The sequence below is a fragment of the Melanotaenia boesemani genome, chromosome 19 (genome assembly GCF_017639745.1).
Source record: "Melanotaenia boesemani isolate fMelBoe1 chromosome 19, fMelBoe1.pri, whole genome shotgun sequence".
NCBI classification, from domain to species: domain Eukaryota; kingdom Metazoa; phylum Chordata; class Actinopteri; order Atheriniformes; family Melanotaeniidae; genus Melanotaenia; species Melanotaenia boesemani.
The window spans coordinates 17,426,926-17,441,465 of NC_055700.1; the positions used below are offsets into that span (position 1 = coordinate 17,426,926).

A 14,540-nucleotide genomic window follows, 5' to 3' on the forward strand; every position below is an offset into this window, starting at 1 on the left:
TTGAACAACACTTGAAGAGTTTCACATGAACTCCCACCTGCAACAATTGCTAACCAAGGTAAGCAGGTTCTGCCACCTTTCCCTGTAGTAAAAATATGTAGGGTAAAGGTTAAGTGATTCCAGTTTTTAAGGCAGAGCTCAGTCTTAATATGTTGTGCGTCTTGTTGAACATCCTGCTTTTCCTCATTCCTTGCTCATCCTCGGGTCTCCTTAGTCAATAGGTATTTAACGGTCATTTGCGTATGGGCGCAGCAAATAAAATGATGAATGAACTAGGTGAGGCGGTCTCTACAGACAGAGGCAGGGCTCATTTTACGCCATAAGGCCCTGCATAAGGGCCTTGTCACTACCGGCTGGAGACTTGCTCCTCTGCCTGTCAGACAGTGAGTTAGCAGGGCCGAGCCGCATTTCCGATCTAGTGTCACAGGCCCCGCCCACTACCGGATGATACTGAAGATTCGGCCTTCTGATTGGCTGCAGCACACATCCGTCAGCGCTTATTCCTGATTCACTGATTTGACGCTGACGGTAGTGGGCGGGCTAAACTTAGAAAATTATAAGGTCATTTGAATTACGCCTGCCTGTCAGCTTACCGGCTACAATGAACCGAGGATGATAAAAATTATTGCGACAATGAACGGATGATGATAGTGGGGTCAAAGTCTACGTGTACTGCCAGGCCGTTTTGGAGGAGCAGCAGCAGGTCGTTGCTCGGTTGACAACAAGAGGGATCCCAGTGCGTGTGTCTGTCTGTGTGCGTTTCTGTGAGCCTCTATCCGGCCAAGCTAACGGTGGTGAAGAGCCGAGGGGGCGACCAGGCTAGCCTATAAGCCGATCAAGGTGGAATTGCTCTCAGCGAGTTTCACGTTTGGGATATCTGCGCACATAAATGCTGTAACTGTACGAAGGAGGTGCAAGGTATGTAAGGAGGAAAAATGCTCATCCACTTTAATTTGAACACCCCCGCGATGATCAACTTTGCGTATTGGTTATCAGGTTATTATTTCCTTTGAGAGAGGGAGTGAATCTGATGGCTTCACGTCCTTTCACAACCTTGTAAGCGAACCACCCCCTTTTGACGGGACTGGAGAGGTTGCTCGGCTCTGTAATTTCAAGCAGCCCTCGGTCCTTGAAAGGTAAATTATGCATAGATGCGTCTTCGTCCTAAAAGAGGCAGTTTCTGGTGTCATACAGCCCATCCGTTGCCTTAAGCTCTGCGCGGCGCATCCTGCTTCCCAGTTGAGCTCGTTATTACCCACATCAGGTTAAATGATAATCACCGTCGAAACGGTTCACATCTAAAGGCCGTGTCTGAAGCGCACATGGCACAGTAAGTGAGGTTACCTACAGTAGACTGAGCCTTCCTCTCACTGCCATAGCTCCTACCGCAATATGATGCTACGCGCCTTAAATTTCCGGGTTAAGCAGCAGCGAGTGATGAAGCTTTTGTCTCTGAGAAGTGGCAGCTGTCCTTTCAGTGCGTTGCTTTTCGTTTATTTTAATCACTTAATAATAATAATAATAATAATAATGCCTTTAACCGACATTCGGTGTGGTTTTGATTGTCTACTGATAATTTGTGTTTTATATTTTAGTTGAATTGAAAACGCAGCCATCACCTTTACAGCCGCATGCAGGGAGGCATAAACAGCTACTCAGCGTATTGACTCAAAAACCGGGATGTCATTAAGCGACCCGTTGTTTAGTTATGATTAAACAGAAATCAGGCAAAGGCTGATGAATAGATAATGAGTACATATGGTAAACCTACTGTTTACTATTTGGGATCAGCTTTCAAACTATCAGGTACCACTGGGAACCACTGTCAACGTGCACTGTCCTTTGTTACTCTGCTGTTACTAGAAACTATTTCCTTTGCAAGGAGTTTTTTTTAGGTCTTTGATCGTCATTTGTTTTTTCACCTTCAAGTGAATATCAAAGTCTGATCTTCATTTGTAGGTGTTTGTTCCCTACTTGTTATCATGAGAACATACAGTATTAGAGTAACTGTTTTCTATTGTGTCACATAAGCTTTCACAGAAAGTTCAGTCTAGCTGAGCTGAGTCAGTGGGCACAAGATGTGTAAACAAAATCACTGTAGATAACATTCCTTAGTCATTGGCTTCTATGCCTCTGTGGCAACTCCAGATCTCTTCTGTACCACTTAAACCACAAGTAGTTTTTGTCCCCCTCAACTGATATTAACCTTGAAATGTTTGTGATTAGTAGTCATACTCTGCAGCCTGTGGGGCACTTTTCTTGATCTATTTATATGTGTGTACATTCTTTCAGGATGATGCGTCTAGCATGTTGCACAGCCCTGCTGTTTGTGTTGAGGCTGCTGGTGGGCCTGCCTTGGTACCAAGTTCTTCCGGCCATCCTGATCTTCTACCTTGGAAGCGGAGGGTGGAGCTTTGTGGATGTTTTTGTTAACTCAGTTGGCAGAGACTTGCAGTAAGTATTGGGATGTTTTATGATTATTAACTGCAGAAAATCTGTGCTGTTGGGCCACTTTCAGCTGCTTTTTTAACAACAAAAAATTCAGCCATCAGATTTCTTGTCAGCTGCATATTCATTTACCTGTCTGCTTAACATGCAGTCTGAGTATTCTGACAGGGACAGGTTTTTCTCTTGTTTTGACTCTTCATTCCTTACTATTGCACCACAATTGAAACAGTTGCTGTGGGGGTAAAGTGCTTAATCTAAGCTCTAAATTTAAACTGTGTGGACGGCCATATTTATTGAGTTCTTGGGTTGTTATACACAGTGTGCATAAGCCATAGTGAGCACAAAACTATTGCTCCTCAGGCTCTTGCATTTTAAAAAATTCATTATTGGAGGTTGTTTTAGTTAGCTAGTAGATTTAATGTAGTTTTAACTTTTTTATAGTCACTGAAAAAGGACGCAGGATGTAACTTTGTTTTGAGAAAAATGAATGAATTTCTAAGTATAGCACAGTAATGGTATCTGCATCACTACCCCAACGTTTATATTTACAATCTAATTAATAACTTTATAACAACTTGAATTGTTACACATCACTGTGATCACTGGATGACATGCAAGAAAAATGATTTCACAACCTTCATAAAATGTTGACTGTCTTCTCTGAAAGCAGCTTTGAGGAAGAAAATGTTTCAAAACCGGTAGACTGAAATATTTTGGATGAAGGAAAATGTAAAGAATTTAGGCTTGGCAAAAACATTTTAATGGACTAATCTAAAATCAATATTTACAGTTGGAGGTTACTATGGTAATTACTTTGTGGTTGACTTCATTTTATATCTGTCAACAGCTCTAGTAATGTAAAACAGGTCTTTCAATGACTCAATCAGGGCAAAAAAAAACAAAAAAAGGCCATAGTGGTCCAGCTTGTAGTATTATATCTCTTATTACTGTACATACAAGAAAAAAGGCCCATTGCTCTTATCCATTAGAGATAAAAGGTACAGTTTCAAAGTATAAGTGCAGTGTGGTTTAGATTTGTAGCTTAAGCTCCAAGGTTAAGAATTCACTATAATTTACCGTGATAACGCATATATTTTCCACAGTGACTCATTGGTTGTTAATGTGTAAAGTGGTTTTGGTATTTGCACTGTAGGAATCACAAAGATTCACATCCATGCTTTTGTATATCTAAACAATCACACAGTCCTTCCCCTGCAGGATGGTTTAGTAAGTGTAAAGCATTTCAAAATAACAGCGTTTACCAAGAGTACCATTGCTAACACTCGTACCTTCAGTGTATTGACTAGAGTGCATGTAATTAATTTGTTTGCAAAAGAAAGTAACCACAAAGTATCATTGTGGACAGAAGAAGTGAAGGAACCAGCCGAGCCACAATAAACTACAGTTATCTGGACCAACATGTAACTAATCCCTTGTATAATGATAAGCATTTCCTCAAGATCACAGTATAGCCATGAAGTTATTTGCTAACTGTTTTTTTATGACATTTCTGTAATCATTTACTCGTCAATGTGCAATAAATATAAAGTACCTTGAGCTGCTATTTATGCAGACTTTGTTCCCTTGGGCCTGGGTTAGCTATAATTTGAAGATTTGCCTCTAAATATTCAGACTTATTTAGATAATGTATGAATTAAATTTAAATCGTTTTCATATTTTATTCCCCTTAATGAAATTTATGGATGCTTCATATCAGAGAAGACCGTTATCCAAAGCAGATGTACTGTAGGATCATCTGTGGGCTGTCTTTTATAGCTGAAGTGATTCATTCATAAATTCATTTACAGTAGGGGGAAAATAGCGTTCAGAAACCGTTACAAATTCTAATAATAATCAATCATTGCAGATAACAGAATCTCTGTTTTGCAGCAGCTTCTTGTTTAAAAAAAAAAAACATAATTGAAAACTTAATAATTATAACACATCAAATGATCCAGATTGTCTGTTGCTTTCTGAAATCTTTCTGGGGAAAGTGTTAACTATATGTCTCCACATTTATTTCTTTTTTCCCCACTTCAGTGCTGCATATGTGTTATTGCGGGTGAAGCTGAATGTCAAACGCCACCTAAGAGAGAAGAACACTATTCCTAAGATCTTTTCAGAAACAGTGCAGCGCTATGGGGACAAAACGGCTCTCATCTTCGAGGGAACGGGAGAAAGATGGACTTTCCATCAGCTGGATGAGTACTCCAACAAAGTGGCCAACCTGCTGCTGGAACGTGGTTTCAGGGTACGTCTACAAAATATTCTATAAAATAAGGAAAAAAGAACTTTATCAAAAAAAGACAAGACACAGCTTGTGTCAGTCATCCACTCAGTGACAATCAGTTTTAACAATATTTGCTCTCTTTGTATTTCTTTTAAGGAGGGTGATGTTGTGGCCCTTTTCATGGAAAACAGGTCCCAGTATGTGGGCCTCTGGTTGGGCATGGCTAAGATCGGAGTAGAAGCCGCTCTCATCAACTTCAATTTGAGACTTGAGGCCTTGGTCCATTGTGTTACCATCTCCAATGCCAAGGCTGTGGTGTTTGGGTCTGAGCTTACTGATGGTAAGTAGATGGAAGTAAGAGCATCCTTTATTTTCTATCTGTTCAGCAATTACTTATGCTGATGGATGCTGGCCTGCTTTCTCTGTAATGTAGGAAGTGAGTGTGTGGAAAAAAACAATAAAGGACATAAAGGATAAATGGGTGTTTGAAGAGGGGTCTCTTCGGTATCAGTGAGAAGAGCTAAGAGTGATGAAAAGAGAAGTGGAAAACATCTTTATCGCATACTCTATGCAATAGATCAAGGTCTAAGTTCACCAGAGCAGACGATTACCTGATAAGTGATAATCTAAATCGATAAGGGACAGTAACACTAATATGTCTACCTTCACTCCTTAATCCAGAGCTACACTCCCTCTCGAAACTTACGCTCTACCAGTGAAAGACGCCTAGTGCTCCCACCACAACGTGGCGCAAAATCAGTAGCTAGACTCTTCTCCTCTGTTGTTCCCCTGGTGGTGGAACGATCTACCAAACTCCGTCCGATCCGCAGAGTCCGTATCCACTTTTAAGACCAAGCTAAAGACTCAGTTGTTAAAGGAGCATTTCCACATTTAGCTTAACTAAATGAGTCAGAAAGATTTGTCCAGCTTTTTGGCTCAACCAAGTACTGAAGAAGCTGTGTGCACTTATGCCCAAGATGATATTGTGTGATGAAATCATGCATTTATGCCCAAGTTGATATTATGTGATGAAATCATGCACTTATGACCAAGTTGATATTGTGTGATGAAATTGTGATCCTGTATTTAAATAAAATGACAAAAAAAAAAAAAACAATTATATGCACTGCACTAGCACTACATGACAGCACCTGGGTCCAACTGGACTCAAAAGCGGTCTGACTATCACTTAATTATGACGTCCCATCTTGTTTGAATTCATGCTTGTGTTGTTCTTCCTCTCAAATGTAAGTCGCTTTGGATAAAAGCGTCTGCTAAATGACTGTAGAATAGAATAGAATGTCGAGAGAGATTTACAGTGCAAATTTTAACTAAAAATAGTTGAATTTTAAACACACAAAATAAGAATTAAATTAAAACAGAGTTATTTTATGACTAAAACATGCTATAAACAATTTAATATGATATTAAACAAGTGTGGTTTTAATGAACAAAATACTAAATTAGACATAATTGGAAGAAATGTCACTTTTGCATAGCTTTAGGATTAATTGATCTACTTTAGGAGTTGCATCAGCTGATGCTTGTTCATTATTCTGTGTTTATGGATGGCATTGTCATTAATTAGCTGCTGAGTTGACTAATATGCACTGTATTACTTAACATACCTTCACTTGTATATTGTATGAACCTGAGCACCAATAATGTTAAAGTGCAGCAGATCTACTTCACTCTCCTCATGACCCTGTCTTGGATCCCTGCCTGTTCTGAAAAACCTTGATCTCAACAGCTATTAAGAGTGAAGGAGTTTTGAGCTGTTTGCTCTGAGATTGATGGCACAGTCTGTGTATTGGATCTTGGACCTGTAGTGTCCTTAATGCTTTTAAGTAATTGGAAACACAGCGTCTGTACAGTGTAGGCCAAAATCCATCCAGCAGCATTAGTACTGCACCAGCACGACACAAAGCTTTTACATTATGATACTTTGTCTCTTTTTTGAGGAAAATACTGTAATTAGTTAGTTTTCTTTTACTCCCTCCACTTATTTTAATCTTCTGTTATCTGTTTTAGTATGCCTCTTTTTTTAATTTATGTGTTTCTCTCCTCTTCTAGTATAGGGCTATGAAATGAATCCAGTGTACTTCAGCTTGTTTGTCCTATCTTCACAGCGGTGTCTGAGGTCCACAGTTCAATGGGGAAGGCGGTGCAGATGTTTTGCTGTGGAGATTGGGATCCCAAACGTGTTCCACAGGGAACTGAGTGCCTGGAACCCCTGCTGGCTGGAGCACCTTCTTATCTGCCTCGCCGGCCGCAACGCTGCTTCACAGGTGAAAATGCAATGCCTAGTGTGTTAAGAAGGTCATCAACTTTTTCCTTTAAAAAAAAATGCAGGAAAATTCAGCGCCTCTTCAGTCAAAGCAACACAGTGAATTTCAGAAAGCAACTGATAGCATTCTTTTTTTAATATTCTAGCTTCAAAGACTAGTTGGCACTTGATACTTTGATGGGAAAAGTAATAACTTTAAGTCAGTTTAATCACATGGCTTCCTAAACGCGAAAGCATTACACTGAAATAAAACACCAATAATATCATGGCTTCCATCAGCATTAATGTAATGTTTGCATGTGTGTACTTCGCAGACAGGGAGCGATGCTTGCATGCTTTTCCTTTTCACTGTGTGTGATGTGAGAATCTTTTATTATCGCTGTTGTTTATTTAATTGTCAGATTTCTTATAAAACCTTCAAGTTTTTGGAGACTGTAAAGAACACCTAGGTTTCAGAAAGCTTTGTGAAAGGGCTGCTAAGATGGGCTTGCATTGTTTATGCACATATGCAAAAAAAATCATGTAATTAGTGATATGATGTTCATTCTCCCTTGTTATCATAGTTATGTAACACTATGCTGCCCCATTAGATTTCACAGCCAGGTGCAGCCATAAAACCTACCACCTTTGTTCACCTTATCAAAGACTGTAACTGAAATGTATCAGGATCAGATTAGCAGGGATAAATCCCTTTGTACACATTTACAGCAGTGCATCTGAAAGAGAACTGCTGCAATGAATCGCTGCTTAGTCAGCTTTGTACATAATGTACCTGGCCCACAGAGCAGATTTGTGTATCATAAACAATTCTGCAAAAGGTTTGAAGTTTGTATATGAACTTAGCACACACAGCCATTACAATCTGGCTTCATACCCATAAATCAAATCTAAGAAGGGTATTTCTTCTAGCAGTGGTTGGGTTTGCTGCAGATCAAGTTAGCTGAGAGCAGGAAAGTAAAATCCCCACAGAAGTCTTCCATCAAGATGCTGTGGACTACTCCAGTTACTCTGAAAGAACACAACTTCACTGGCTAAACAAATAGACACTGTTTTGAATACAGTGCACTTCATCTGTAGGAAACATAACCTGAATAAAAAGGAAATTTGCTTTACTCTCTACTAAAACTCTGCACAGCAATTCAGCTTAATGTTTATTTGAAAGGAAGTAAACTGACACATTATTGACACATTAAAACTGAGCAGTCATTTACACATGCTAGAACCAATGGCACGTTATGCAGTTGACACTTCAGGTTATCTCACTCTTGCTGTTGTGTTGGTTTCAGATCGTCTGTTTTACATCTACACATCAGGAACCACTGGGATGCCTAAAGCTGCTATTGTTGTGCACAGCAGGTAGGAAGAAGGCATGCAGCTAGCAAATGGACACACAGGAAGTGCAGCTGTTCTCTTTTGATCCATGTTGCTCTCATCTGTGGTTCAAAACTTCTGGAAATGAGTGGACATGCAGTAAAACATGCTGCTTTTGATTTTACTCACCTGGTTTTCAGATACTACCGCATGGCAGCTTTGGTGTATTATGGCTTCAGGATGACACCAGATGACGTGCTCTATGATTGCCTCCCACTCTACCATTCTGCAGGTATGTGTGCTTGCACATGACAGTGAGGGTGAGGATTATCAAGCTTTTATTGAAACAGAAAAAGATTAAAACTAATAGAAACTATGAAAAGCAAAGTCGTGTTAACCAATATGCATTACTTAAAGCCAGTGTAGAGAACATTTTGTGACATGCTGAGGTCAGACATCTGCTGTTTCTCCAACTAAATTCATGTAACTCTAGATTTCTAATCCCTGTTTGCAAAACATACCTAGCAAGGGAAAGCTGTTAAGCTTGTAGTACTTGATTTGGGCTGGGTCGCTGTTGTAGTTGTTGTTGTAGATCAAGCAAAGCACCTGAATTAGTTTGTAACCACACCAACACTTTCTTTAAAGGCCCCTAGTGTCCTTCTTGGTCCTGGCAAAGCATAATTTTTATTTTCCACAATACAAGAAACTGAAATAAACAACCCAGGGTTGAAAAGGCTGTCAAAGCTAGTTTTAGCTTTTTTTTTCTTTTTTTTTTTTTTTTTTTAACTCATATTTAAATATTTAACTTAGCTTCTGACATGAGCAATAAAAATGGGGTAAAGCATATTCTTCCATTTTTTATCAAAACTGATACTGATATTCTTTATTTGTCCTCAGGAAACATTGTGGGAGTGGGTCAATGCATAATACACGGCATGACTGTAGTCATTAAAAAGAAGTTCTCTGCATCGCGTTTCTGGGACGATTGTGTCAAATACAACTGCACTGTAAGCATGATGTTGATCTCAAGTCTCTGCCACATATTTATTCAAGTGAGTGTAATTATCAGATTTATCGTGTAACTATTGTTTCTTTCACCTCTGTTCTTTAGATTGTGCAGTACATAGGTGAGATCTGTCGGTATCTACTGAATCAGCCGGTTCGGGACACAGAGCAACAGCATCGTGTTCGCATGGCGCTGGGCAATGGCCTGCGCCAGTCCATATGGGAGGAGTTCATGAACCGATTCAAGATACCACAGATTGCAGAGTTCTACGGAGCCACAGAGTGTAACTGCAGCTTGGGCAACTTTGGCAACAAGGTGGGAGAGCATCCTGCAAAGAAGAGCTGACGATGCTTTGACTAAACTTTTTTTTTTTTTTTATCCTTAAAGCTACTTTACAGCAAAATGCACATACTGCTTTTGATTCTTCTCACCTCACTCTCCTTTTGTCTGTGTACTAGGTTGGAGCATGTGGCTTTAACAGTCAAATTCTACCCTTCGTCTACCCCATCAGACTGGTGAGGGTTGATGAGGAGACCATGGAGCTCATTAGGGGACCAGATGGTGTCTGCATTCCTTGTAAACCTGGTGGGTTTATTGTGTAGCCACTTCAAGCATTAGTTTCACATTTGATAAGCTTAAACTGGCTCACAGAGCAATGCTGTTGAGTGAGAAAACCTCAGCAGGATATGGAGTTGCAGATATTGCGGCTGGAAATCATCACTCAGCTAATTAAATGGTTAAATGGTTTATAGCAATGTTGCTTAGTTAAACTCACCAGAGAGCCCTTGGCCACTTTAAGAAGTCTTTTAAATATATGTGAGATGTATTAGATATGCACAAGCTAAAACAATCTATTGTTTCTCTTGTTCTAGGTGAGCCTGGCCAGCTTGTTGGCAGGATCATTCAGAATGACCCTCTTCGCAGGTTTGACGGCTACGTCAACCAAACGGCAACCAGCAAGAAGATTGCTCACAGTGTTTTCAAGAAGGGAGACAGTGCCTATCTTTCTGGTTAGAATTAGTCACACATACACATTCACCCAGCTGAAATATTTGCAGTGTTTTATACTGAATGGGTTCCCTCTCACCAGGTGACGTGTTGATCATGGACAAGTATGGCCACATGTACTTCAAGGACCGAACAGGAGACACTTTCCGCTGGAAAGGAGAGAACGTCTCAACAACCGAGGTGGAGGGAACTCTCAGCAGGCTGCTAGACATGAAGGATGTAGTTGTTTATGGAGTAGAAGTGCCAGGTAATAATTTACACTTTTGATATTACTAATTTCTAAGCCAGAATTTGGATTTTGAGTTTTGAATGTAGTTCCTTACTGTACTGTGTACACTTGCTTCTTATTGTCTAACATTAGTTAGACAGTAGACACTGTTAGATGTTTCCAAATGTGTATTTATACATATTTAAAAAGAAGCATCTCACTTTTCTTACTAAACAGGCCTTGAAAATTTATTGTTATTAGGAAAAATATACAGAAGATTAACACACATCACTCATATAACTGCATGTCTTTAAAACTGGGTACAGCGTGTAAGGAGAAAACAAGCAGTCTGAGCAACCGTGCAATGTTCAGTACTGTGGTCATTACAGCTGCAGTGTCTTGGCTTACTCTTGATCTATTGTGACATTAAATTCATTATAGCAGTTTGAAATGTCATCATCTGTGAGGCTGAGCTGTAATTGAAGCTCCAGTGGCACCAATGACAAATCAGAGATGCCACTTTACAGTTGCTGTCATTAGATTACGTTGTAACTCCACAAAGGGGGGGGGGGGACTAATTTGGTTGCTTGAAACGACCAGCAAAAGCTGCCATGGTCGAACGCATCAGACATAACAGTACTAAGTTGAATCTCTGTATATAACAATGTGTTTGTGCTGGTACACCAACAACATTGGTGCACATGACAGCTCGGCTAACAACTTAGCAACTTTGGTGCTATATTTAGTGAGTTTTCAGACCCCTCTTGCTTCTCTATTTCAAACAAGCAACTAGTGAAAAATCTAGCGACTTTTTCTGGTGTTGCTGGAGACTTTTGGAGACTAACGTAAAAGCATCAAAGCAAATATGTTTACTTTTTCTCAGTGAGCACTGGGTGCTGCTGCAGGCCCCTCCCCCATACAAAAGAACACAGCCTCAGTCTTCACACAGCACCCAGTAACAAGCTGCATTCAGATCTCCATGATCAGACTGAAAGTGAGACGTCCCAAGTTGACACTGGCTGATCCCGCCCAGACTTACCGTCAGATATTAATGAAGAGTATGGAGGAAGACATTTTAAAAGTTTACAAGTACTCTTAACTGGAGAACAGCCGGAGCTGCTGGTTAAAGTACTTAAAATTCTACTACTACTGTTTTGAATTGAAATGCAATTAAATGCATTTTTTCAGACATTAATAGAGCTTGAAATTACAACATTGTCTGTGTTTATTATTTGAGTCACTAAAATCCATTTAAAATAAAAAATTTAGCTTTTTGTGGCAAAATTGTTATGTAATTTAAAATGTGATTAATCAAGATTAAGACTCATATATATATATACATACACAGTGTTTCTCAATCCAGGTCCTCACGATCTACTGCAAGTTTTAGACGTGTTCTATTAATCAGATCAGATTAATGAACTTCTTTATTAAGTTATTTGTAAGCCTGTTAACAAGCCATCCATTTAATTTAGATGTGTTAAAGTAGTGTTACCTCTAAATAAAACAGGCATAGTGGGTCCTGAAGACCAGGGTTGAGAAACAGTTAGACCATCCATACATTGAATCATTCTGACCAAACAACTTGTAATGAGATTTTTTAACGTTGTTACTAGAAAAAGCATCTGTGTGATCTTCCTTGTCATTAACCCTTTGACTTTTTTTTTTCTGTGTGTGTGTACAGGAGCAGAGGGAAAGGCTGGCATGGCAGCTATCGCTGATCCATCTCAGACCACCGACCTGGAGAAGTTTTTAAAAGACATGGAGAAAGTTCTCCCTCCGTATGCCAGACCTGTCTTCCTCCGCTTCCTTCCAGAGGTCAACAAGACAGGTAAGAGGTCCTTTTTATAATTTATTTTATCAAAGGGATAGGAGTGGATGATGCCATCCAATTTTTAGGTATCATTCTAAATATTGCTAAAAGTTGTTTCATGCTATTGACAAGTGAATCTGTGATGTACATTTAAGAAAATTTAAATTATTATTATTGATGATTTAAATTTTAGTTTAATATGAAATATTGTCTTGTGAATTAAATCATAAAAAAAACAAAGAAAAATAAATAATATACACAATTTCTTTATCTTCTTTTTCAGGAACGTTTAAGTTTCAGAAGACGGAATTGCGCCGAGAAGGCTTTGATCCCACTGCAGTGACAGACAGACTGTACTTTCTGGATTCCAGCAGAGGGCGCTATATGCAGCTGAATGAAGAGCTTTACCGCTCCATACTGACAGGGAAACACAAATTGTGATGACCAGGCTGACCACTACATCAGCACATGTACACACTGACAAAAACACATGTATAAATGCAAAAAGGAAAAAAAAAGGAAGACATTATTGTGTGCCCAGATTAACAGGAAGAATTTGCCCCCATAAACACAAATGCTAAAGTAATAGCCATACACATGAGGCCAATGTACACAAATTCATATTTTACTCCCAAACCCACTTTGTTCTTTTAAAAAAAAGGAAAAAAAGGTATGCATGGCACATGCTCCATTTTATCCATTCCTCCTGAAATCTCCACAACATCTCTCGCTACCTCAGCAAACACAGAGAGAGAGGCACAAACACAACCAGGTTTAGTTAATAACTTGAAACCCCTTCTTTACCACACAGCCCTGAAACAACCCTACCCATCAATGCTGGTCCATCATACCAAATGTTTTGCTGGGGATTGATGAGGAGAACAGGCTGCCTAACACTCAGAATGCAAAAACTTAAAACTCCAGATAAATACAAACTTGAAGGAGAGTGAAGAGGAACAGAGTCAGTACTGCACATGAAGTGTGTGGGACAACAGAGGGACCTATCTGGACCTTAACCATCTTTCTTCATTGTTATTAGTGAGATTATTTTGTGAAAGAGGGCTCTACTTTTTACTTAACCTGCACAGCCAGCCAGAAATGACCTCCCCTGTGTGAGTTTCACCTGATCTCAGTATGCCCTTTAAATTTCTGGGCATCTTTGTTTTGCTTTCCAAAGGGTCCAAGCTTTTTTGGTTAACAGAGAACAACACAAGGATGTGAGGAAAGCCATTTTATTAGAACAGTGGTTGAAGCTTATATGTGCAATAAAGCCTCCAGCATATGCAGTGCAATAATCAGCTGCAAAACATGAAATCCGATATATTTTTAAGGTGTTTATTTGAATATATCTGCAATATACCAAATATTTTTAAGTTGTTTAGATATTATAGAAAATATGGACTTTTGAATAATTTATTTAGTTGTAGATTGTTGGGTTTTTTTTTTTTTGTTTGTTTGTTTTTTGTATTTAAAATGTCTTTTTTGGCTTTATTTACATCCAAATCTGTGTCATTAGCTTTTTAAGTCCTTCAAAAAAAAAAAAAAAAAGCTGCAGAATGTTTTTTTTTTTTTTGTTTTTGTTTTGTTTTTTGTTTTTTTGTATCAGCTGCTGGAGCACAACATGATCAGACCGGAATGATTCAACCCTGAGCTAAATAGATTGGTAATTTCAACAAACATGACTTGTTCACAAACTGAGCTGCTGTATGCTACAGTTATGTGGCCATATTGTGCAGGTTTTGTCTAAAAAGGTAGATTTTGCCTTTCTTTGGGTGTCTGTATATTCTTCTAAGACACAAGAAGAGGACTTCTCTGACGAGAGAAAACTGCTGGATCAGTGTTGACTGGATCTGGTCCTTGAGAAGGATGTTTTAGTGTATTGGGGGAGAGCTGGACCATCCAAAGATTCAGAGGCAAGAGTAGGAACATTTGAATTGGAGTGGATGCTAATGTTATTGTCCATTGTTTGCCATAGCTGTCATCCAAGGTTGTAGCAGCATGAATGAGCATCGTCAACCATAAGCAGAGCACTGTGCCTTACTGTGAGTTTACCTCCCAGATTCACAGGCCCTGGCCCTCATAATTAATCTCAGAGATTTTCGCATGTCAGACTGCTCTCATGCAGCTTCTATCTTCCATGATCTCATCTGTTTAAATGTCCAAGTTTTCAGTTAAAGATGACTTGCAAAGCTACCCCAACCTTGTGTTAGCTTTGCATGATGCTTATTC

At 39.3% G+C, this 14,540-nt stretch overlaps 1 protein-coding gene across 2 annotated transcripts in view; it reads left to right on the top strand.

The window, feature by feature from the left end:
- The first annotated feature begins 552 nt into the window (after positions 1–552).
- Positions 553–14,540, top strand: part of slc27a4 (solute carrier family 27 member 4) — a 14,790-nt gene continuing 802 nt past the window's right edge. Inside the window, exons 1-14 of one of the 2 annotated variants that reach the window (XM_041970179.1) lie at positions 553–918; positions 2,293–2,454; positions 4,489–4,699; positions 4,835–5,018; positions 6,808–6,966; positions 8,252–8,321; positions 8,477–8,568; positions 9,174–9,283; positions 9,388–9,597; positions 9,741–9,867; positions 10,155–10,292; positions 10,373–10,537; positions 12,183–12,329; positions 12,595–14,540. The exon at positions 12,595–14,540 is cut by the window's right edge and continues 802 nt beyond it. In XM_041970179.1, coding sequence (XP_041826113.1) covers positions 2,294–2,454; positions 4,489–4,699; positions 4,835–5,018; positions 6,808–6,966; positions 8,252–8,321; positions 8,477–8,568; positions 9,174–9,283; positions 9,388–9,597; positions 9,741–9,867; positions 10,155–10,292; positions 10,373–10,537; positions 12,183–12,329; positions 12,595–12,752 — 1,932 coding nt within the window. In that variant the 5' untranslated portion in view covers positions 553–918; position 2,293 and the 3' untranslated portion in view covers positions 12,753–14,540. Of the gene's footprint in view, positions 919–1,458; positions 1,478–2,292; positions 2,455–4,488; positions 4,700–4,834; positions 5,019–6,807; positions 6,967–8,251; positions 8,322–8,476; positions 8,569–9,173; positions 9,284–9,387; positions 9,598–9,740; positions 9,868–10,154; positions 10,293–10,372; positions 10,538–12,182; positions 12,330–12,594 lie in introns of those variants that run through there. The other variant, XM_041970180.1, reaches the window with a different exon arrangement.